General features: G+C 42.5%; 1 protein-coding gene across 1 annotated transcript in view; it reads right to left on the bottom strand.

Annotated features, from left to right (window-relative positions):
* Positions 1-22,882, bottom strand: part of UTRN (utrophin) — a 303,290-nt gene that overhangs the window by 276,319 nt on the left and 4,089 nt on the right. Inside the window, exon 2 of the mRNA XM_088537058.1 lies at positions 5,253-5,314. Coding sequence (XP_088393184.1) covers positions 5,253-5,314 — 62 coding nt within the window. The remainder of the gene's footprint in view (positions 1-5,252; positions 5,315-22,882) is intronic.

Consider the following 22,882-nt stretch of genomic DNA (forward strand, 5'->3'; position numbering starts at 1 on the left):
AGAACACGATCCATTTGTCACATCCAAATACTTTCCTAAGAATTCATGGCAACCACCTACTGAGTTTAAACTTAGTTACAAACACAAACAGTAAGAGCTGCAGTTGATCGTGACCAATACAGATTAAGAAACATGCCACGTGCTTCTACATCGTGAGATCAGGACATGGGAACTCAATGTGGGAAACAATTCAGAAAGCAAAAAGGTCACTGAACAAAGTAAACAACTACATCAATAAATAGAAACTGAACTTGCCAATTCCTAATTTCAGACCATAATCACAGCTTACGGAAATATTATTAAAATGTCACAACTACATTTTTTTCCTCTCCATTTTCCTATCATTTACATGGCCGAGTTATAGAACCGCACACAGAAATAAAACACATTTTCCAGGTTGCAGTTTAGCCAGTAACTGAACATGCCCTATCACGTTTTGTATTTGCTGAACATGCCTCAGTACTTGTGGGATCAGTACACAACACTAGTACCAAAACTAAAAACCTCGCATTACAAGAAGTAAAAGAAATTCACAGGACACAGCACCTTATAGACAGAGCTAAATATCACTACCACTGCTTAAAAATAATTACAAGCAAAGAAAGAGCTATTTAAAATGCCATACAGACAAACGGGGTGGGGAGAAAGGAAGATTCATCCCTGAGGCACAGTGGTAGCTTAATTCTGCTAGGCCACAGGCATGAAGGAGTTTTCTCAGCGGTAGCACTGAGGGGGTCACCTCCCACCCAACCACCTAGGATGGTACCAGCTGACACCATGAATAAGACCTAACTGTCTTATTCAGAGCCCAGAGCACCAACTAAAATGAGTGATTACAGGCCCTACCACCTCTCCAGGCTTTGTTGCCTGCGCTCTGTTCCAAGAGAAGAATCCAAAAGCAGGGAAGGGGAGAGAAGCAACAGAAAACTGGCAATTCTCACACTGCATCTAAATCCAGGAAAGATCATGAATTATTACTCTGTATTATTACTCTGATTATATATATTAGTTAACTCTATCTCATAACCTATGAATACAGAAGAGATTTACTTTCCTGTATCTTGGCTAACTCATGTACTATTTGAGCTCTTCTAAGAGCTAAGTAACCTAGTTAAGAAATAAAAAAGCAGACTGCAAACAAATGGATTTTTTCAAGGCCTTTGGTCAGCTCAAACAAATCCTTTTCCATACAGGTTGTTCCTCAGGTTAATGCCAATTATTTTAGAACCTCTGGCAATCTCTCTGAGTGAGGCTATATCCTACAGTTTAATTTAAAGAACGGAAGACAGAAGAATTACACTACAGAACACAAGTGCTCACGGCACTCCAAGACTGAACTGGAGAAAAAGACTGCAGAGCATCTTAGATGATGTCTCCTTGGATAGATAAGATTATAAAGTTATTTTTGCTCTCTTCTTGCATGATTAACATATGAAATTCCCTAATTATCCTGCGCAGAAAATGGCTACAGGTATCCTAGGTCATGCATAGTTAAGGACAAAAGCAGGCCCATTCAAGATGATTACAGAGATTTAACAGGTTTGTGAAGAGTCAGCAATGCAGTGGCAAAATGTCTTCAAAAGGACGGGATCTGACATTTACTGTACAATAAAACAAAATTAAAGGAAAGGAAAAAAGAGAAAAGGAGCAAATACTGGGGGAAATAAATCAGTACATCATACTACCTAAAAAATTAGATAAGACTATGCAGTTATCACACAAAAATAAACCTTCCCAAAGGTAATGAAGACATGAGTCTCTGCAGAATAGAAAGTGCCCTGGTTGGCGCCCGCCGGACGGGACAGATTTCGCTGCGGTGACGGCCCCGCTAAGGGCTGCTGCCGGCTGTGCCGGGCTGCCCCGCGGATCCGGCCCAAGAGGAAGGACCCTGCGCCCTCCCCTGCCAGAGGAGCAGAGCACCCAGGCTGGAAGCAAGCTTGGCCAACGTGAAAGACAGCACAGACCAATTCTTGGAAGGAGATAAAGAAAGGGAAAGACTAGGATTGCTTAGACAAAGCCATGCAAAGCCAAAACTACTCATACAAGGATTAAATCCTGTAAAAGTGAAGGAAGTCAGTAGATAACAGATAAGGAAAGGGGAAAAGAATGGACAGATAGACTAGGACTGTCAAAGTTAAGGTTGATTGTGGAAAAGCTTTGCTCGATCCCCTTTTGCCTGTGTACAGCAATACTGTATCTATTCATATCTAACAGACTTTCCATCTTTTTCCTGGGATACTAACTTATTCCATTCCTAGCTGACATAAGCATCATCTTTTTAAAAATCCCTTCTTTATGCTGATCAAGTTCTATCTGAAGTCCTATCAAATATTTTAGGCAGTTTGTTTGAATTCACAGAGGATAGGAACCCTCTGAACTACATGAAGACTCAGTGAAAGCTCTGTATTGTATAAAGATATTTCTGAAAGGTCAAATGCTCTGGAAAGCCTATCCATAGTCTCAATTGAGCACTCAAAATTATTATTTACTCTGATAACCTATATTTGCAGTGGCTGTAAACACAAAAGATTATATTCTTGGATTGCGAAACGGTATGAAAAACAAATCCATTAATATCCAAGAACTATTAATATAGAGAAAACTTGAAGGAAAACACTGCCTTCACCATTAGAACAAGGTCTAGTAATGCAATGTTTAGTAAAAGAGTGTATATGGCCATATACTCAACAAGCAGAAGAAAAAGAAATTCATTGAGTATAATCAGTTCTGAATAGTGAATGAAACCAGTATCCTGTAGAAGAATCAGTACATAATTCTTATCGCTTAGAAAAGGCTTAAGAAACAAAACATATGGGTCAGGAATGTTAATTCTAGCACTTCTTCATTCTTGACCTCTTGACTTTGAAAACTGAATAGACTTTCTTCAGCCTATGCTCATCAATGCACAGAGAAAGCTAACGTATGAGGTAACACAGGAATGAAAAAAGGATAGAAAAGATAGCTTTTGAAGGGCCGACAGCTTGAACTCTCCGTACAACTAGAAGCAGTAATTGGTGAGCTACATCTCAGGGAAAAGTGCTAAATCTCTCTCTTGAAATTAGAGTGAACAGAGCAATAGAAAAGGGTATGAACAAAGGAAAATTTCATGTGGCTTAATATAAAAGTATGCTGAAGTGCTCCGTACTTGCGACTTTGGATGCTGTATACTGTAAACCGCAGCAAGAATTTATAGCTCAGCGAGTAAGTGTGCAGGGCAGATAGTGGGGCCTCACAGCAGACTCAAACCTTAACTGTATTTAATTCACCTATCTATTTTCTGATGAGAAAAGGGTAAGAAATTTCAGTTTCTAGATCCTTTTGATTCTAGATCCTTCATACAGACTGAATGGCTTTGAATCAATTTCGAACAATTTAGAACGTATACACAGCTAAAATTTTAAGGGGGTTGTACACAAGAGCTTATGGAGTGTCAGCTAATTCCTTTTAACTTACACACTCAAATCAAGGTATACTACAATATACTTAATTTGAAGAACAATTAAAATTCTTAGAGTGAACTCTGCAATTCTGTACATATATTTTGTTTTCTGCAACACGCATCAGATATCCCACTAAACAGCAGAATTGAGCTACTCCACAGAAAAGGAATTTTAAGCAACTCGAATGACTCAATAAATGTGAAATGACTCGAATAAGGTGAAACTTCACTTCTAACAGGAATTTCCATGGGATGTGAACAGGCTAGTTGTCATAAATCTAGATCTTGCCATGGCAAAGTAGCCATGTTCAGGTTAGCATTATTTGGGAGTATGTCCTTTAATCTGGGTCTTTTCAATCATTAACACTGCTTGTATAGCTTCAGGTAGTTCGACAGGCCATGAAGTTAGCAAGTTATTTCAAATCCAGCTAGCATCAGACTATATACGCTGCGGCAGGGAATTCCAGGCATTGAGCAGGTCTTGGGTTGAATATCTTCTATAAAAGGAAAAGCTACTTTACACCCAGATGTCCAAACACACACAAAAAAGATTTTATCTATTTCAATATAAAGTCATGTATTGTACAAGTGAGTCACATGGCATATTCTCAGTATCACTGCCATTTCTCTGATAATACCATCTTTATGCCTCCTGCTTTTAGGCCTGTTTTTCTCACCAAGTTTTCACTCTTTGCTTCATCCTCCCCCCGTCTATTCCTTCTCTACCCCATTTTCCATGCAGCAGCAATGGGAGGCAGCGTGCAGAATGAGCAGTTACATATACACACACTCCTCCCCTGAGGGGAGAACTAGCCAAGAATGCATTGGACAAAAATACAAGGAATATCAGCTTTCAGGCAAAACCAACCTAGGCCAAGATGAATCAACTGAGGCCACAAGCCTTGCATTGCCCAGTGTCCTATTGCACAGGAAGGAAAGGAAAGTAAAACTTCCTTGTTCTGCTGACCAAGAACTTCCAAAGGGCAACGTTCCAGAGGCAGCTTCCGTAGCTACCGCACGGCCACTACTTTCAGCCCCATTCTGGATAGAAAAGACATCCATTTCTTATGGTACTGGCCTGGGTTGCTCTGCACATTCAAACTGCAAACCAAGGAAGCTTCCCACAGCCACAGCACTCATGGGCAACGTGCCGCCAGCAGAGTGTCATAAAAGCATGTTTTAAATAGCATACTACAGCATCTTCCATCTCCTTTCCCATCCCAAAACAGTATCCTCAATAAGTTCTACATTAGGAAAGAGACATAAGACAAGAAATGTACAGCAAAAAAGGCTAGGGAAATACAGAATGAGCATACAGTTATACAAAACTTTACAGTCAAGACTCAAGCTCACAACACCTGTGGCTTGAGGCTGGCTGAATATGTGGGTGAGCAGAGCTGATTCAGCAGCACTGAGATCACACACAGACGCTGCAGATCAGAATCTGCTCTAATACACTGAGAGAAACCTGCATAAAGCAAGGACTGACAACCCAACAGACACCATCATGCAGATAACTACATGTTTTAACAAAATGACAAATGAAATCTTTCATTTTGAGTTGTTAAACAAGACACTAATGCAGTATTTTTCCACTTTTGGGGAAAGACAAAGTGTTTCAGTGCGTGGGGAAAGGGAAAGACAGGAAGGAAGAAAGATTACAGTGCTTTGTATGCAGTGCTTTTTCATTATATATCCCCACATATTTTACTAGGAACATTCTGCAAAATTAAGAGCAAAGCATATTTTAGCAGTACTGTTTAAAATGATGAATCAGAAAAAAAATACCGAAGTGTTTTCAAACTAATGTTACCTTGGAAAAACGAGCATTTATCCATTTTGTAAAGGTCTTTTTCTGGACATCGTTATGTTCATCTGGAAAGATAAAATGAGAAGAAAAGTATGAGTGAAAACACATTCTTCTTAATCCTCTATTGTTCAAAACAGATCATTTTAAGCAATACCCAGTCTCAGTGAGAAGACATTTCTGCCAAACCCGTCAATAAAGCTGTTGAAATCTGTGTAAAACTCTGTTACCTGTAGAGCCACACAAAGGTTTCAACTTTAATAGAAACCACCTGCCCTCCTTTGCATTCGAACCAGGCTCTCTCAGCACTTTCTAGGAAGGACACACAAGTATCAAATCCACAGGCTTCCTGGCTGCTGAAGTTATGAAACTAAACCAGACTTTCCCAGCATCTTTGCCCACATACATTACTCTAAAAGTTGCTGGGATCCTTATTCAAGCTTCTGGTACAAGTAAAGGCTTGCTTCCTTCAGGAAAGAGCTGCCAAAGATGTTGCAACGGCTGCTCTAGTACCCTCATTTTTAACCACCCTCTGCCTGTTTTTAGTCCTGGGCTGAGAACCACGTCAGTGATCGCTCACGAGCTGAACGTAGAGGCAGGCTGGGCAGCCAGACGGGCACCTGCAGGCACTGAAGAAACATCAGCTGGGATCCAGGCAGCAGCCAGACGGAGCAGCAGGGTTACGTGTGGGAGAGCACTTAGAGGTCAAAGCCAAGGGAAGAGCAGTGGCTACCAGGCAAACAGAACAAAATCTGCATCTCAGGTTGTTTTTGAGAGAGACGTTTGGAAGCCACCTGCAATTCTGTAACTCTCGCTAAACCAGGCTGACTCAGCTCCCGCGCAGCGCGGCCCGCACTGCAGGCCGCCTCTCTGGTGAAGAGCCCCGAGCGGCGCCACAGGCCGGCCCAGGCCTCGCCGGCTGCCCGTGAAGGGCAGTGGGCGACCTGCTGACAGGAACGAGGCCAAGGGAATTCACCCACCTAACTGCCAGCTGGCACCCATTTTGTAACGGATCGCCAGCAGCGGGTTCACATCCTCTGTCCTTTCCTTGGGATGAAGCCACAAAAACCTGGGCTAAAGCTTGTAAGTGTTCCACTTAATAAAATCATTAAAAGGAAAAAAATACACACAAATCTGCAGAGAATTCAGATTATGATTAAAAAGCACTGCTAAAAAGATTATAAGCTTCAAACTGCAGCAGTTGAGATGGCGTTGCAGTTAAGTTTTACCTATAAACCCCAGGCAACATTTACAAAATGCCCAGACTCTACCAGGAGGTGTCTCAAGTAGATGGTCTCAGAAGCTTGCTCTTCCAAGCGACATAGGCAACTGATGCCATCGTATCTAGCGAGATATAACTAGCCAGGCATCTCCTATACTACGGTGCCCTAGAACAAGTGACCAGGTGCTTTTGGCGTAAGAAACACAGACTAGTAATGGTCACAAGGGCTTGGTCTGGACAGGAACAGAAGCAATATCAGTAAGGAATATGAGGTAACAAAGTCTATAAAACTTAATAAACTTTATGAAAACTCTTCATATAAACTTAAAGCCTCAGGTCTGGGCTTCTTTTAGGCTACTGCTGCAAAACCAGTCTACAGCATCTCAAGGAGAATGTATCTGCTGCAATGCTGTGGACAGCTGTCACTGTGTCACCTTCCTGTGCTTCTCCCTTCTGTTATCTAAATTCACCCAACATAGCTGACATTTTTCTTATACCTTAAGATCAATAAACTGCATTGGACCAGCCCTGGTTTCTTGTTTTTCAGGATGGAGCCTATGGTACCTGTATAGCAGACCACACTTAAAGACATCTATCTGTAATCCAAGGTGCTGTTCTGAGTGAATACAATTACCTAAAATATCTCACTAAACTTGCTTTTTTCCTCCCTTGAAATCGAGCTCTGTTGGCATCACAGATGAAAAGGAACCATCACCATGATGCTCTGGGCAAGGTACCCGTCTCACAGAAGCCTACCAAAGGCAAAAGCTGAACTCCAGCTATACCAAAGATTGCCCTTTTTCTTCGAGCTTTTTGCCTAAGACACAGGAGACAGGATTACTAATTGCTACTAGTGAACTAAAAGAATGTCTTCATAGTTCTGTCAAAAAAAAAAAAAAAAAAGGCTCGAAGTTCTGGCCATCTCTTTATAAGGCTTTCCATTTACAGTAATTGCAAATTCTATCTGCTTTGAATGTATCAATAAAATAAGAATTAGATTTCCCTTTCGGTATAACTCAGCTAAAATGCTAGAGAAGTTACCAAATTCTCTCCCTTTCCAGCCAATATCCCCCAACTGCGCAGCTACCCCAATGCTTTCCTAAGACTTGGTCTGCCTTTTTCCATCCCTAAACTTCTCTAAGGATCAATAATCCCAAACAAGGTTTGTGGTCTCATATTCTTTTAAAGCAGTTGTGCCCTACGAAGATAATGAAGTCAAATCATGACGAAGGGGAGAAAAAAAAAAAAGACAGAAAGAAAAGAAATAAAAAGTATCCTTTCACACACTGACTGTGTAAAAGAACAATTATGAAGACAGTTTTGGCTTTTATAAATCCTCTGCACCAGGAGCTTTGGACCTCCTCTCAGCTTCCTCCCTCTCTCAGCCCCTTCATGTACAGAAGGGCTCACAACTCTTTTCCTCCTGCACTTCAACATGACACCACTATATGTCTAAAACACAAGTGTTTTAGATTCCACCTTGACTGGGAAAGTGTTTGTTCTATAAGCAACAATTTTAGCAATTGGTCATTACAGCTAGGGTTGTGTTAAGCTTTCTGCTGCAAATCTCTGGAAAGACGAAAGGTTTGTAAACGAAATGCCAATACTTCATTAACAACGATAAGTTATTTTTCTGCATCTAATTAATCTCTAGATTCCTGTGAGTGTATAAAGGTAACCCCTGGTAGTTAAGAATGATTCAGATAACAAATTAGCTACATTCAGTTAAAAAAAAAAAAAAAAAAAGTATTACCATTCAGCAGAGCACATGGCACTACACACATACAACTTCTCAAGCAAGACATAAGGAATGTCAGCAGTCATAGACAAGTGAGAAAAACTCACAGAGTCACTAACACACTTGTGTTCCCTTTCATATGGCTTCATACGGCCTCAACAGGAGCAGGGCTGCACAGAGGGGGAGGACTGAGCACGAACCAAGCCCTGCTTCATCACTGTACAGACTGCTTCCTCCAAGAGGTGCAGCTTTGCCTGCCCTCAAGTCAGCTAATGGAATCCTAATGGCCCACAGTCAGAACACTTTGTTCCTTTAAAGGAAAATTAAAAAAAGAAAAAGGGGGGGGGGGGGAGAGAGAGAGAGAGAGAGAGAGAGAGAACACTACCCTAAACTCTTGATGACAGCAGAACAAAGAAAAGCTTCCTGTTCTGGAATCCTGTTTGCTGAATCTTGCTTGTTTCTGTCATACAACATGATGCACGCCTGCAAAACAAGTGCGTGCTCTGAACAAACATCTCTTGTGACCGAGTGCCCAAGCTTTGCCTGGGCATTTGCACACTCCCACCGGCCGCTCTCGCAGCCCTTCGCTGCCCCCTCCACCCTCAGCATCGTCCCCGAGGCGCGTGGCACCGCTTTCACACTGCAGTCCATTCCCAGCCTACTGCTTTGTGATTACCATGTGCAGATGCTAAAAGAAATTTCACTGATCTAAATACAGAAGAGAAATGAAAGACAAAAACCTCACTGGTTTGTGGTTTGCCCTTCAGTTCACCTCTGCATCATTCTGAGAGACAGCTTCCTCATTTTTCCAAAACCCATTGCATGGCAGAACTGTACTACTTAACTTCCATCTTTCAAGAACTATCACAGGCAGGAGAGCTTGCAGGGCACCACTGCAAGGAGAGTGCCCTGGAGAGCTTTACAGACTGGACTGGGCAATTCCCATGGTTTGTTCGCCAACAGCTCCAGCAGAAATTACCAAGGGTCATCTCTAGCTCTTCATTTACACCTTGAACTGTAAGGCACATAAAAGTTCTCTTTTTCCACAGTAAAGAAATTAGCCTGGGGATTTCAATTAAGACAGCAAGAATGTCACAAAGTTAGAGGCATCCCTTTGCCTAAGCCTCCAGGTGGAGTGCGTGGAGATCGGCATCGCCCACCCAGGCGCCACCGGCACCCAGAGCCTCACAGGAGTCACGGGGAAGAGAGTTTGTGCGTTACAGGCTTCTCTGGAAAGAATAACATCCAGCAAATAGCTACCAAAAAAAAAAAAAATCCTTTCTCTTCCCTCTCTGAACTTCAGCTGGGCAAAAATACACCCAGCAAGCTGTTTTCTCCAGAAAGACCCCTGCACCCCTCTCCCCGGTGCTTCCCCCCACCAGAACATGGCAGAAGCGCAACCAGGAGCCCCCGGTTCTCACCGGAGCGTGCTGCGAGTCAGGGCTAAACTGTATTTACTTCACAGCAACTGATTTACTCTCCCAGCAACTGATAACTTAGGAGAAGGCATCCTCGCAGCTGAGGCGATATTAAAATAGCCGTTTCCATACCTCCCAGCAAAAGCCATGCGACACGCTGTGCCGCCAGCCTCGGCTCACTGCAATGCTTTTAAAAGGAAGCTGTAGAGCCCACAAAAGCTCTCAGACACAGAAATAACACTGTGACTCCACACAAAAGGCCTTCTCCAACACCCACACCTATCACTCAACTACTGTACTGTGTTCACACAGTGACATCGCAAAGTAAGAATTCCAGGCCGAGTGTCACAACACCCCCGGCAGACCCATTATGAGAGGGGCAGGCCAACACCCGCGCAGTCAGGGCTGCTCTCGAGGCACCAGCGCCCCAAATCCTGCCTTACGTTTCCAGGCAGCCTGCAGGAACAGAGGGGAGCAAAGCGAAGAACAGACAGCAGGGGGAAAGGGGGCAGAGAGACAAGAGGCCTGCAGGTCTGTCTCTCTCCTACCACAGCCGCGTCTCCAAAGCCAGTCCCTGGCATGCCACAGCTCTAGCAAGGCCCATGGACTGCATGCGTAACCCTGAGGTAACAGAGGAAACTGAGACACTAGATTGGCAGAAGCACCTCCGCATGCAGCACTGGCGGGCCAAGGGGACCCCCACGGCATCCAGCTGGGCCTCCCTACCCACAGACTGTTTCACTCCAGCCACCCACAACAGCTCCTAACCTGGGCAACCACAGGCTACGGGGGGGTCACACACCAGTGACTCATGCTGGAAGAGTTTTTACCAAAACATTTAAAGCAAAGTATTTGTGCTATCAAAAAAGTGCACTACAGAAGAACGAGTGACAAAGTTATCACAAGTGAGAATGGATAGGATGATACATGCCCAGTAGATACGAAAGGCCAAATCTCACTCACAGTGAACAGGAAGACAAGTTCCCTCCATCCATCTCCAAGACTCCAACAAGCATGACAGGCAAATCGAAAGAGAGCGAAGGCAGGATTCCCCTCCAAAATCTGCTCATTACCATGTTCTTAAGCAGGCAAACAGGAGGGCACGTAAAGAGATGCTCAGACTAAACTTGTAGATGAATAAAAGGTAGCAGTTACAAAAGATTGGCTGCAGCTTGCTTTGTTACAAACAAGATTAGGCCTTGCATTTCTGAGAGGTTACAATGAAAACAGAATTGCTTTCCACGGGTTCAGGTTGTCCATCTGCTCTTTCTTCTCTGTACAAATTAGAACTATTATTGGGCTCCCTTGCATGTGTGGAGGTGGTTCACAGGATGCAAGGTCAGAGGAATCACTGATGATCTGCTCTCAGCTCCTGCCCGACACGGGCTGCAGAACCACAGCAGGTACCTCCGCACGCAGCCCCGCTGCACACCAGCGGCGGGCACACGCACGCGGTGCACAGGAGAAACCCTGCTCGAACAGGGGGCCAAAGTCAGCCCAGGCAGGAGCAGCGTATTTGCAGCTCTCTCCTCCTGCTAGCTATGGTAGCAAATTTCCAACCAGATGACACTGTTTACCAGCTTCAGGAAACGGTGCTCTGAGAACAAGAGATTTGCATCATTTTCCCACGTATTACTCTGTGGCCACCGAATCGGCATCTTCTCACTCATGTTTCGGTCTTTCATCCCAACTCAGTTAAAACCAGACGTTTTCCCCAAACACAGCAAACCCAAAAGTCCCTTAATTCCCCATTCTCCCCCAGTCTCACCCTGAAACCTTTCCTGACACAACTCCTCAGAGCGGCCCATCTCCTTTCTAGGCTCTTCCATGCATCTCCCTCCATGCAAAAATCACCTTCCATCACAGTCCATCACTGCTGCTCTAAACCTCTCTAGGTCAAACAGCTTTTCCTGCATAAATAAAAGCCATTTCCTGAGCAACAGGCTAATAAAGCTTGGCTCCTGCCTACAAATACATGCTCCAATTTCCTGAGAGTAAGTTAATAAGGGTGAATGCATATGCACACTGCCCCAGCAGTGACCCCGTCTGCCCTGGGCCCACCGCGACCTCTCCGCGCGGCCTCCCGCCATCCCCAGCCCCCCGGTACCCACGGTGCTAAAACAACTGGCATAATCACTGAGCATAATCGGTGTCCTCTCCTCCGAAGAAGGAGATTAACTGAGCATCTAAAGAAAAAGATGTTGTAATGTTATTAACCAAAAGCAACAGAACAGTTATTTTTAAAAACTACACAAATACTATTTAAATTCATCTGCAAATGAGCTAAATAAATACCATCAGATACGGCCAATAAAGGTGTCGTTTCAGCGACAATAACTTGCAGACTAGTGTTACTTAAAAAAAACGAATTTATAACACAGAATTTAAATCTTTTCAATAGTCTGTTAAAAGACAGTCATAACTAACTCAGTCATCAAAGTTGCTAAGTAAATGCTTACGTTTGACAGGTTTAAATACCAAATATCTGATGGTATTTAGAAGTTTCATTTTAAGAGAATAATTAGCGCACACATATACTTGGGCATCCTCCATAAAACCTAACAAAAACTTTATTTCCTAGTACTAACTCATGAGTTTATAAAATAAACTAGTAAAGAACTGTCTTAGAAGGCAATAAACTTGTTCCCCACTTGGAACTAGATTTCTAGACAAAAAATAGGCAACACATTTAATATATCCCTTATAAAACTCATAAATGTTATAATCACTGCAATGCCAATAAAAGACTTCTAGCACTTTCATGTGAATACCTCATGGCATCCCACACGTGTCACAAGCTTCACCACCCACATGAACACAACACTGCTCATTTTGCTATCAGGAGAGTCAATAAATTTTTGCTTTCAAGTGTTTTCGGGGACTCAAACAGCTAAATTGGGAAGGGATCCTTGGAGATCTTCTGGATCAACAATCCCTGGCTCAGAACAGGGTCACCTAGTGCAGGCTGCCCAGGACTGTGTGCCAACAGCTTTGGGACATCTCCAAGGACGGAAACTCCACAATCTCTGTGGATAATCTGAACAACCTCTACTGTTCAAACCTCCAGACGGTAAAGGGTTGTTTTGTTTTGTTTTTCCCCTTTACGCTTAACTTCAGTTTCCCGTATTTCAATTTGTGCCCGTTGCCTCTCAGTGTCGCTGGGCACCGCTGAAGAGTCCAACTCCAGCCTATTCACATCGCCCTTCCAGATGTTTATACAGGCTGATCAGACTTCCTGAGTCTTCTCTTCTCCAGGCTGAACAGCCCCAGCTTTCTTGGCCTCTCCTCATCTCAGAGAGGGTCCACGTCCTTCGTTATCTTTATGGACCTCTGTTAGACTCACTCCCATAAGATTTATGTCTCTCCTCTACCGGGGAGCCCAGAACTGGACCCGGTGCTCCAGCTGGAGCCTCTCCAGGGCTGAGTAGATGGGAACACGTCCAAGATGACAACACATGCTCACAGTGAAGTAGAGGAAGGAAGGAAGGAAGATGGAAGCAATCTACTTTTCACTAAGTATTGTTTTTGTTTTTGTTATTGTAAACAAGTATGTTGCACAGTCCTCCCCCAAACTTCTCAGTATCTACCTCAAAACTCATTCAATCACTTGCTGAAAAAGTGTTCACTATCCTAAGCCCCATTCTAACACAGATACCATATGGACACATCGAAATGAAAAAAAAAAAAGATAAAATAAATCAATAAATCTGTTTCCAGATTGTGCTTCAATAGCTATTCCATTATTCTGTAGAGGATCAGAATCATGCTGATGATTGTAAATTATTTACCTCAGCCTATTAACCTTTGTAATTATTAAGGAACCTGAAATGTGGAAGCTTTAAAGCAGTCCATAAAGTTTGCCCTAATTATGCTCTAAAAGAAATAGGAGTTTAAAAAATAAAAAATAAAAAAAGAGAGAGAAAAGCAAAAGCAACCTCTATCAGCCAGACACACATGAATTAAAATTCAACCTACCAGAATACTTTAGGGACAAAATGAGTGCAAGATAAATGCAAAACTGGAACCACAAATTAACTGGATCTTATCTTCACATATCCCACCCAAAATATTCTGAGTGTTTGGCATTCTTATTGAGTACTAAGGAGGAAGATCAGGAAAGCATGTCCTTATCTTGAGACAATAAATATCACTTTTCTCAGCCACATCCCTTTACCGACCAAGGAAAAGTACTACTGGGGAAGAAAGAACTCTTGCGCATAAAAAACATGGTACTAAACAAAGCTTTTAAGAGTCTGTCTATGCAGAAATTACTGCTCTTTCTCCAGAGGCAAGAAGTAACACATTCACACAAGCACTTTTTAATGTTACTCATGTATTTAGTGAGACCATCCTTGTAATGAGGAAAGAATAAGAGAAAAATTGGAGAAAAATGTTATGAATGTCCCTTCTTACAGCTTCTGGCCAAGACAAGAAGTCTTCTTTGTCTTGTGATCTGAAGAGCTGCAGGTTTAGGCACTGCTAGTCCTATATGTTAGCTCAGCTCCCATTTCCTTCCACAGCTTAGTCATTAATTAGACCCCAAAGCTGAACTCCCCCCCGAACAACTGCTTGGCAAGGACATAAATCCCGCAGTGACAGTTGCAGAATGGGCACGTGGAAAGCACCGAAACAGGGATCTGCGCAGCCAAACAAGCCGGGGAGCCGCTAAAGAGCGCGGGGCCGAGGCCTCATGCCGTGGCAGGGACATACCATTCCCGCCAGGACACGCCATTCCAGGCCGGCCGCCCCAGCACAGGCCAAAACAGACACGGAAACAGCACAGCCAAGAGGAGAGCAAAGTTCAAAGAGCATCAAGGCCTGCGCAGAGCCTGAACCAAGGTGCTTCGGTAGACAAGTGTTTATCTAAAGAGTTACACGTATACATGTACTTTTACTGTGCTTTTATGACTTAGTTACCAGCTTCTGGTATGACTGTGATGAAACCTGAGGTGATGAAAATGTGGATTTTGAATACTGTCACTCTAACACTTAAAAGGTTTTCTGGGGGCATGCAAACTTTGAACAGAGACATCATCTAGAGACTGGCTACAGAGAAAGAAAAATTACCTAATGAAAGCAGGTAATTACAAGTCAGATAATTACAGCTGCCTCCAGCAACATCTCACAGATGTAACAGACACAGTCCTTTCCTGGGTACATTTGATGAAATCCTTCTGACACATCTGGGCTCAGGATCCACAGTCCTTGAGTGCTCAGTTAAGGCAAGCAGAGTTTAAGGCTCTTCTCTCTTTGCCAAAAGCTGATGTCCCTGTGCGGAGCAGATGGTGTCTCAGTGACCCCAGTCACTGAAGTCTGCAGCCTGACTACTGCTAGCCTGAGTATCACAGCTAATGACAGTAACCAACAGTGAAAACAAGACCAAGTACTAGCATAAACGAGCTAAAAAAGCATTTAGATAAGTCCATGAAGTTAAGAGTCTGCAAAAAGATGGATAATTTGTGTGTGAGGAAACCCCTGAACTGTGAAGCACTGCAAAATAAGGCACATGAGAGGAAGTGCCACTCGTACCTGGTATCTGCCTGTAAACACTATCACAGGCTCCACAGACCTTCTCTCTGCCCCAGCACTGCCTTCCTTCTGGGAACCTCTCCAGGCACCACAGCTAAACCCAGCAGGACTGTTAGTCAGAACAGAGTCTGAAGAGACTTAAGCAGCATGACCAATTGCAGAGCTGGTAGAACAGCTAACACAAAAGGTTATCTGGAGTCTAGCTCAGCAGCAGTGATCAAGATCCTTTAAAACTAGACCTGCCTAGATGTTTTGACTTGACTAGGCGGTAACTTTTTAAACGTTGTTTAGTAATTCCCCCATGTGCAGAAGGCCTTTGTGCCTTTCAATGGTCTGTAATGAAAACTAGAAGAAACAGTGACCTTTAGCCTGAAAGAGTTTTACCACCAGTGGGCAAATTCAGTATCTAAGTGCAGACGTACACTATCAAGTCTTGCTGGCACAACTACGGTGTCTTGGCATGCAAAAAATTTGCACGGACATCACTAACAAAATCTCTGGCAGAGCTAGTGCTGTGTCAAGAAAGAAGAGCCTTTGCTGGCATAATTCATGTAGTTTGGGCAAAGGAGGATAACTACATGCAAATCAACTCTTTCTGAGAGTAGGGAAGGGAAGCTATATAGCAGAGCAACAGGAAAATGCAAAATACAAACTCTGTAGCTGATAAAAGAATTAGATGTAATACGAAACTTAGTTTATACAGGAACTTCGGAGTGTTTGCCCCAAGACACTTTGGAAACAGAGCTGTTAACTCTACAAACAGCGCTTGCAAACAAACCAAAGCCCCTGGACAGTATCACCATTGCTGGGTCACATGTGCTTTGCTAATGCATGGGGGAGAATTTCCTCAGAAGCTTTCACCACCACCTGCCCCTCCTTGCAAAAGGAAAAGCAATTGCTATTAGCATTAAATAATGTTTTTTACTGTAAGCAATCAGTGCTGAAAAAAAATATTTCCAGTAAATCTGTGGAACGGTGATACAAGCACATCTAAAGCAAGCAGTGCGCTTAAAGGCATGGTTAAGGATCACATCTTAGTTGGAGATGGAAGATTAGCACCTTATCTGCACATCCCTAGCTCTCCCAAGAAAAGCAGTTACAATCTCTTCAGATTTGCTGCTATAACAACTTCCAAACATCAACCAGCTCTGCTGAAGCTGAACCAGATCATTCACGCAGGTATGAGTGGGGTGCAAAGGGTCTGGATTAACATTCCTTTTGTTGGCATGTGAAGGGCCTAGCAGGGAGGGAAAGGACAAGGGATAAAGCAGAGATGCAATCCTGGAAGCATACCAAAGGAGCACTGCTGATCAGAGCAGAGGAACAACTCTGCATGTCCTCCTAACAGGTCAAAACATACCTGCTTCCTCTCTAGGTTTGTTCTAGTAGCCTTATATTTGCTCTTCTGCAAGCGAAAGCTAGACTCATGCACATATGCAAGAAATCCAGATTTCAAAGTCTCAGTAACATGCACTGCACATAACACACAACAAGAAAGTTGGGTAGCTTAAAAAAGCAAAACAAAACCAAAAAAAAAGACAAATAAAGCACCCCACCATTTAATGCTATTCACCTTATGGAAATGGAAGTAACACATTAGTAAACTTCATTTCGTTACTTTTCTTATTTCTGAAACATCAGAAGGACATCACTATTTCAGAAAGAACAAACCACTCAAAGGGGTTTGAGTGAAGTAGGACTACAAAACACACTGTAGTTCACACATGCGTCGTCTCCAAATACCTGGTTTTGTACGCTATATACCCAAGTATGCGGAAGATGCGAGAAATGTGTGTACACAACCACAAAATGAGAGAAAATACCATTCAACTTAGCATGTATTTTTAATTCAATTTCTTAAATCCTTCTCTACAAATTCAGAAGCAAAACAAAAGTTTTATTTTAACCATTTTGCAATACTAACTACCACAGGTAACTTCAGCCCCTTCTGCCAGTTATCCCTGCACCCAACAAAGCAAAACTGAAGGCAATTTGATTGTTAAAGTTTCCTAAGAGATTGCTACTTTCACTTTCTGTTTGGCATATGAGTTGCACAGAGCTGCCAGCTGATCAGTCCCGGGAATGAATACACACACACACACACACACACACACACACACACACACACACACACAGAGTCAGCCATAACAGGTCAGGGAACCTTGACTAAACAGAGAACACAGTTGTTGGAATTCGGCAGTGGGGTTTGCGGCTTACTAAGGGAGGTTTCGTCCCCTGCCCAAACTCAGTACTCTGCACCTTCTTTAGTTTATTAGTAAGTGGGCCTTTGTTTTACTTTTTTAATCCCACTTGCGTAGCAGTGAGAAGCTGTGGAGACACACAAGTGTGCCCTGTGGGAAGGAGGCAGGTAGGCCGAGCTGGAGAGGAACAGTTGGCACTTTTGCCTTGAAACTCAAGCAGAGAGGAAGATTTAACATTTAAAGAGTGTTGGTCTCTGGCTGCTCAATAACTGCTTGACACTTACAACACTAACAATTTTACTGTGCCTGTAACGCAGTCAAATCCCATTTTCTACCTCTGAAGCTCTTTTCAATCATCCTTCTTTACCATACAAAAACCGTTATAATATGAATACCTAGAACACCTTCACATTCAACAGCCAACCCAAGATTCCTCTTCAGCTGTTCAGAGCTTCAGACAACAAACCAGAAAAACAAATCAGAAAAATCAACTAGATTTTTAAGAACCAAAATTTCTCTGGTCTGTAATTCACGCAGCGCTGTTTAGATCTCTACATTTGAGCATCTTTCCAATTTGATGTTACCTACAGCTTCTAGTTTTCCACAGAAATGCTCCTACTCTAAGGTTACTCTCTAAACGCACAATATTTAGTGACCCATAATACAAAAAATAAAGCTGAAGACCAAGAAAGAAAATGAAATGCAAAAAATCTGAAAAAAACAAGAAGTGGGAAGCAGTATTAATGATATACGCATACGAAATCATGCACACGGCTGCACGAAATACCACAACACAAGCTGCAATGCTCTCTTCATATTTCAAATTCTCCAGTGCTGACGCATGACCAGCCTGTGACGGAGGCGGATGATTTACAAAACACAGGTATTCATGAAACCTACCACATCAAAGTCGAGAGGAAGGAAATCCTGCAACTGCACTCTTAGCTTACCAGGCGGCCTACCAGGACCAGCACTTTGAGCATCGCAGTCACCGACCTGCTATTCGCTCTGACAGCGTGAGCAACATTAACGTGATCATCGCTCAACTCCTCCAGAAAGGAGAATTTATGTTTAAAGGATAACCGAGATGGCCCGAAGCTAAAAAAAAAAAAAAAAAAACAAAACAAAAAAAAAAACCTCTTTCCACTTTTACATGGCTATGCTAGCTACCAATTCCTCTCAAAATTTCATGGCACACTTGCGAGGGCATGAAGAATGCTATGAAGGCCATATGGACCAGTCATGGAATATGGCTTCCTGACATTATCCTATAGCTCTTTCCAATCCTGCTGCAGGCTGACACAACTGGCTCCACAACAACTTTTGCAGACCTCTTTCTTCAAACACAGAAACCTCAGATTTTTATGATGACAGGCAAAAACTCAGTGAAAGGAAAAGGAGAGACCACCAGAGTGCCAAAGAAAAAATTACCAAGGAAAAGGAAGATATGCCTTTTTTTTTTTTCCCCTCCTCCCTCTTCCTCCTCTCAACAGAATTAATGTGACTAAGCATTGAGTTAAACTTAACAACCCACTATACTGGTTTGAATTTTGACATACTTAATTACAGCATCCTACAAGCAGGAGGCTTGTCTTCAGTCCTGCAGAGAGAAGTATAAACAATGAAAAAAATAACAACTTGCCAAAGACCAAACAAATAAAAATCCCAGAAGCTTCAGTCTCGTCTGTAATCAGAGTCACATTTCTCCAGTCTTTCTATTCACATCACAGTGCTACATTATAATTCCTCTACTCTCTAAACAGCGGTGGAAAGAGCTGGTGACTAGTAACCTTTGTGCCCTTCAGATGGGGAGTGTTAATTTGGGTTCGGTCAGGGAGCATTAGAAGATGACACAGAACCTCACCCTCCCAGCTGCAGTATCTTCACCTCCTGGTGATGCGCGTTATGGGCAAGTTGAAGATCTTCCAAAAAAGGAATTAATTTCTACCTTTTATTAGCACTAGCACTTCATTAGCACTTCAAAGGTACAACAGCATAACGGAAAGGAAAAGAGATGAAGCCAACCCACCCTGCCAAAAAACAATAACAAAAATACAGCCCACAGAGCTATTAGCAATATCGTGCTTGAGGAAAGCTAAGAAAACCATCACTTAACCACATCTGGGGTTCCTCCCTCTGCCCTCCCCCAGGAATTGTTTGGTAACATAGATCACTATTTCAGAACTTGACATTTTGACTCTATCCACCGCATACCTCTGGTATGTGCTTATCTCAAAAGGTAAAGGAACAAAAATTTGCTTATGCTGGCAGCAAAATACCACAGAAGAAAGAACATACAGAGACAGAGAAACAAGAAAAAAAGGCTTTTGTTACATCTGTATCTGCATATCGCGCACTCTTCCACTGCAAAACAAGCACTAATAACACAAGTCCAGCCGTTCATCTGGTTGCCTCCAAAAGTCACTGAGAGCTACTGCTTTAGCAAGAAAAAGATTTCCAAGGAAACCTGCTGCTCTCTGGGCTGCATGAGCCGCTGAACAGGATCTTCCACGAACACTCGTATCATCCTTGCTGTGCTCCCACAGACCACGCTATGAAAATAAGTCGGCCCCAGAGCAATTCACAGAGCAACAATTAATCAGTAACTGAACTAGGGTCAGAAGCAGGACTGGATGCTGGAGTCCGGTGATGAAGAAAATGTACTTTTTTTCTAAAATCCTCCAGACACTGATAAGGTGTGTGACATAATACATACAGATGGGTTTTTTTTAATGGCTAGTGATTCTAGGCTAGCCAAATGGTCTCCTACAGACCAAGAGCTCTGTAAGGCTCTCAAAACAATGGCTAATTATTTACTGGTGAAGATTCTGCTGTGTATAATGTTCAAGGATATTTTCTCTAGGACAATGTTATCATTAGAATACAAAAGCTTTGCCAACATGACCTGACCCGCTCCCTATCACACTGGAATGTGCTGTTTTCTAGGCATGCAGGTTCGCACGTGCGGCAGAAGGAACCAGAGACAGGCAGGGAGAAGGAATAAGGAATTCCACGCTGGGACTTCAGCAAGAGGTGCTAGAAAACAGCTGTTTCTTCTGTATATGCTGACTGTAAACCACTCTGATTGCTTCTGCAGGCTACTTCATTTGAAATTTTTTTTTTTTTTTAAAGTGATAATTTAAACACAGAATGTTTCATGTGTTTTGCAGCTGAATGGTACCTACTTCCAAGATGCTCCAAATATTTAATACCAATCATCTGACTTTTGCCTTAAAATTGATTTTGTTTGTATTGTTTTTATATAGCAGGTCCAAGGAAACTTTCAGTGTCAGCCAAACCTTGCTTCTACCAGCTACAACTACTTGAGCATATTTGCTAAAGCACACTTTGAATTACTTTCAGATCCACTTAAGTGGGGTTTATTTTTCAGAGCAAGAGCTCATTTTTACCAGATGGACATTTTTCAGACCTCAAGTTTTTAAGCTCAGGCACTTAACTAGGTTTTGGCTGCACACATTAGCAGAGAAGAGAAAGAGCGTGCAACTGATTCTGAAATAACAAAGTCAGTAACAATTTTAAAGACAACTTTAATAATTTTAGTATTTTTCAATAAGTATGCTTTTCTAGTCTCACTGGGCTCATGATTCTTATGATACATTGCAAGGGAAACTTCTCAAGCACCTTCTGCTATCAAGATAGACCAAATGAACACAGCCTGCTTACAAATTCACTGTTTCAGTGCAATCCAAAAAAGTGTTTTTTGCTGCTCAATCAAAAGCTAACACACTAAAAAGCTTTCTGTGGGCACACACGTCTCAACCATCTATCCATACTCCAGAATAACAACTCTGCAAGAGCTGCAGCACGAAATTCAGTTCACATTTTGTGCTGCATAGGAGCCCCACCTAAAACAGAAACGGAGATTTCTGCTTTAATTCATCTGACTGTGCAAGGCCTGTGATAACCTGACCCAGATCCTATTTGGACATACTGCCCTGGGATCCATATCCCTACATTTCTCTTTATTCCACTCAGACTTCACTAGTAGCTTGAAGGCAACAAGGGTGGGGGAATTGTGTTTGTCTCCCTTTTCTGCACTTTTTCCTAATATTTACTTTGTAAGATTTAAAGATTTGGGTCTTATCTGGAAGGAGATAGCATGTTTTGGCATGGGGGAGGGTGTGGGGATGGCGGCCTGACTCAGTGTCAAGTCTAGCAGCTCCCGGCTTACAGCTGGCCTCCTTTCAGACCATCTCCTCCCCGCTTTTCCACAGTTCTCCCTAGCTGCATATCACACCTTGGGCTGCTACACTGCAAACTACACAACCAACATCAGCTTCAAAATGTTACAATGCATAATATAGCTGCCTATAAGGTCATAAGAGGTAATTGGAGAAGAGATAAAGAGAAGAACTTGGGACGAGATCAGGGTGTTTTGGTGAATTCCTGGGGCTTGAGAGTCCCCAGTTGCTTCCTCGACACCCAAAGTCACAGGCACCCAGCGCAGGGCTAACACTTCGCAGAGGCCCTGGTGGGCTGCAGCAACGCAAGTGGTACATACACCAGGTGCCTTAATCCTGTCTGGGCATCAGCATTTGCAACACCAACTTCCAACATCAACAGAATTAGTTTTGCCTATAGGTCAAAAGAAAAGGAGAAAGAATATTTACTTTCATTTAACAGTCCAGCTCAGCCCTGCTTGCTATAGTAAAGTATACTGATAGTCATCTTTTGATATTGAAGTTAACTCACATTTTCTCGCATTTTTCCTAAACTGTCAAATGACTTTGGCTGCTGTGGGAGACTCTGCAAGCATGCAAGGTTGCTAAATGAAAGGCTGAGGCATGTCTCCACAAGAAAGCCATCTGCCTAACCCACACCTTTTGTTTTTTTAAATAAGATACTTGAGTTACTTTTGTTGATTAGATAAGGAACGCTCACATGAGATTTCAAGATAACAGGGGAATGGTGGTGAAACATCAAGTGACTGGATTTTACTCTTTACAAGCTTCTAAGATTTCTGCAATATAATCTTCAGTTTCAAACACTATTATGAGGATGCTGAAGCTTAAAACATATACATTGAAAGGAAAGTAACAACAAGAATTGATAACATATAGTATTTAAGTTCATGATCAAAAAATTAAAATTTACACTACAGTAAAATCAGAGAAAATGGATTTTATTTAGTTACGCATTAGTTGCACTGTTTTGCAAATAAAACATCATGCTTACATTTCATATATATTTCAGGAACTACAGAGATCATAATCTTCAGTTGCTTCCTGAGGCAAAACTGGGGAAGTGGCACCTAACTTTCCCTGCAGATGACTGCAGGCCTCACAGTTTGACAAAATGCTGCATATGGGCTATCTGCATGAGGGGCAGCGCAGCTTGGAAAGTACTATATTTAGAAGAGATCTACTATTTCACTTTGAAGAAATATGGATTTTATTATCTCTTCACTACCTTAAATGCAGCAGCGAAAATATTTGTTTTCCTTACATATAAAAAGACTAGGGTCACGGAGGCCAAGTAAATATTGATTTTATTATAGCTGAGCTTAA

The sequence above is a fragment of the Tinamus guttatus genome, unplaced genomic scaffold (assembly GCF_059628265.1).
Source record: "Tinamus guttatus ecotype Peru unplaced genomic scaffold, ASM5962826v1 Tinamus_guttatus_pri_ptg000716l, whole genome shotgun sequence".
In the NCBI taxonomy this organism is placed as follows: Eukaryota; Metazoa; Chordata; class Aves; order Tinamiformes; family Tinamidae; genus Tinamus; species Tinamus guttatus.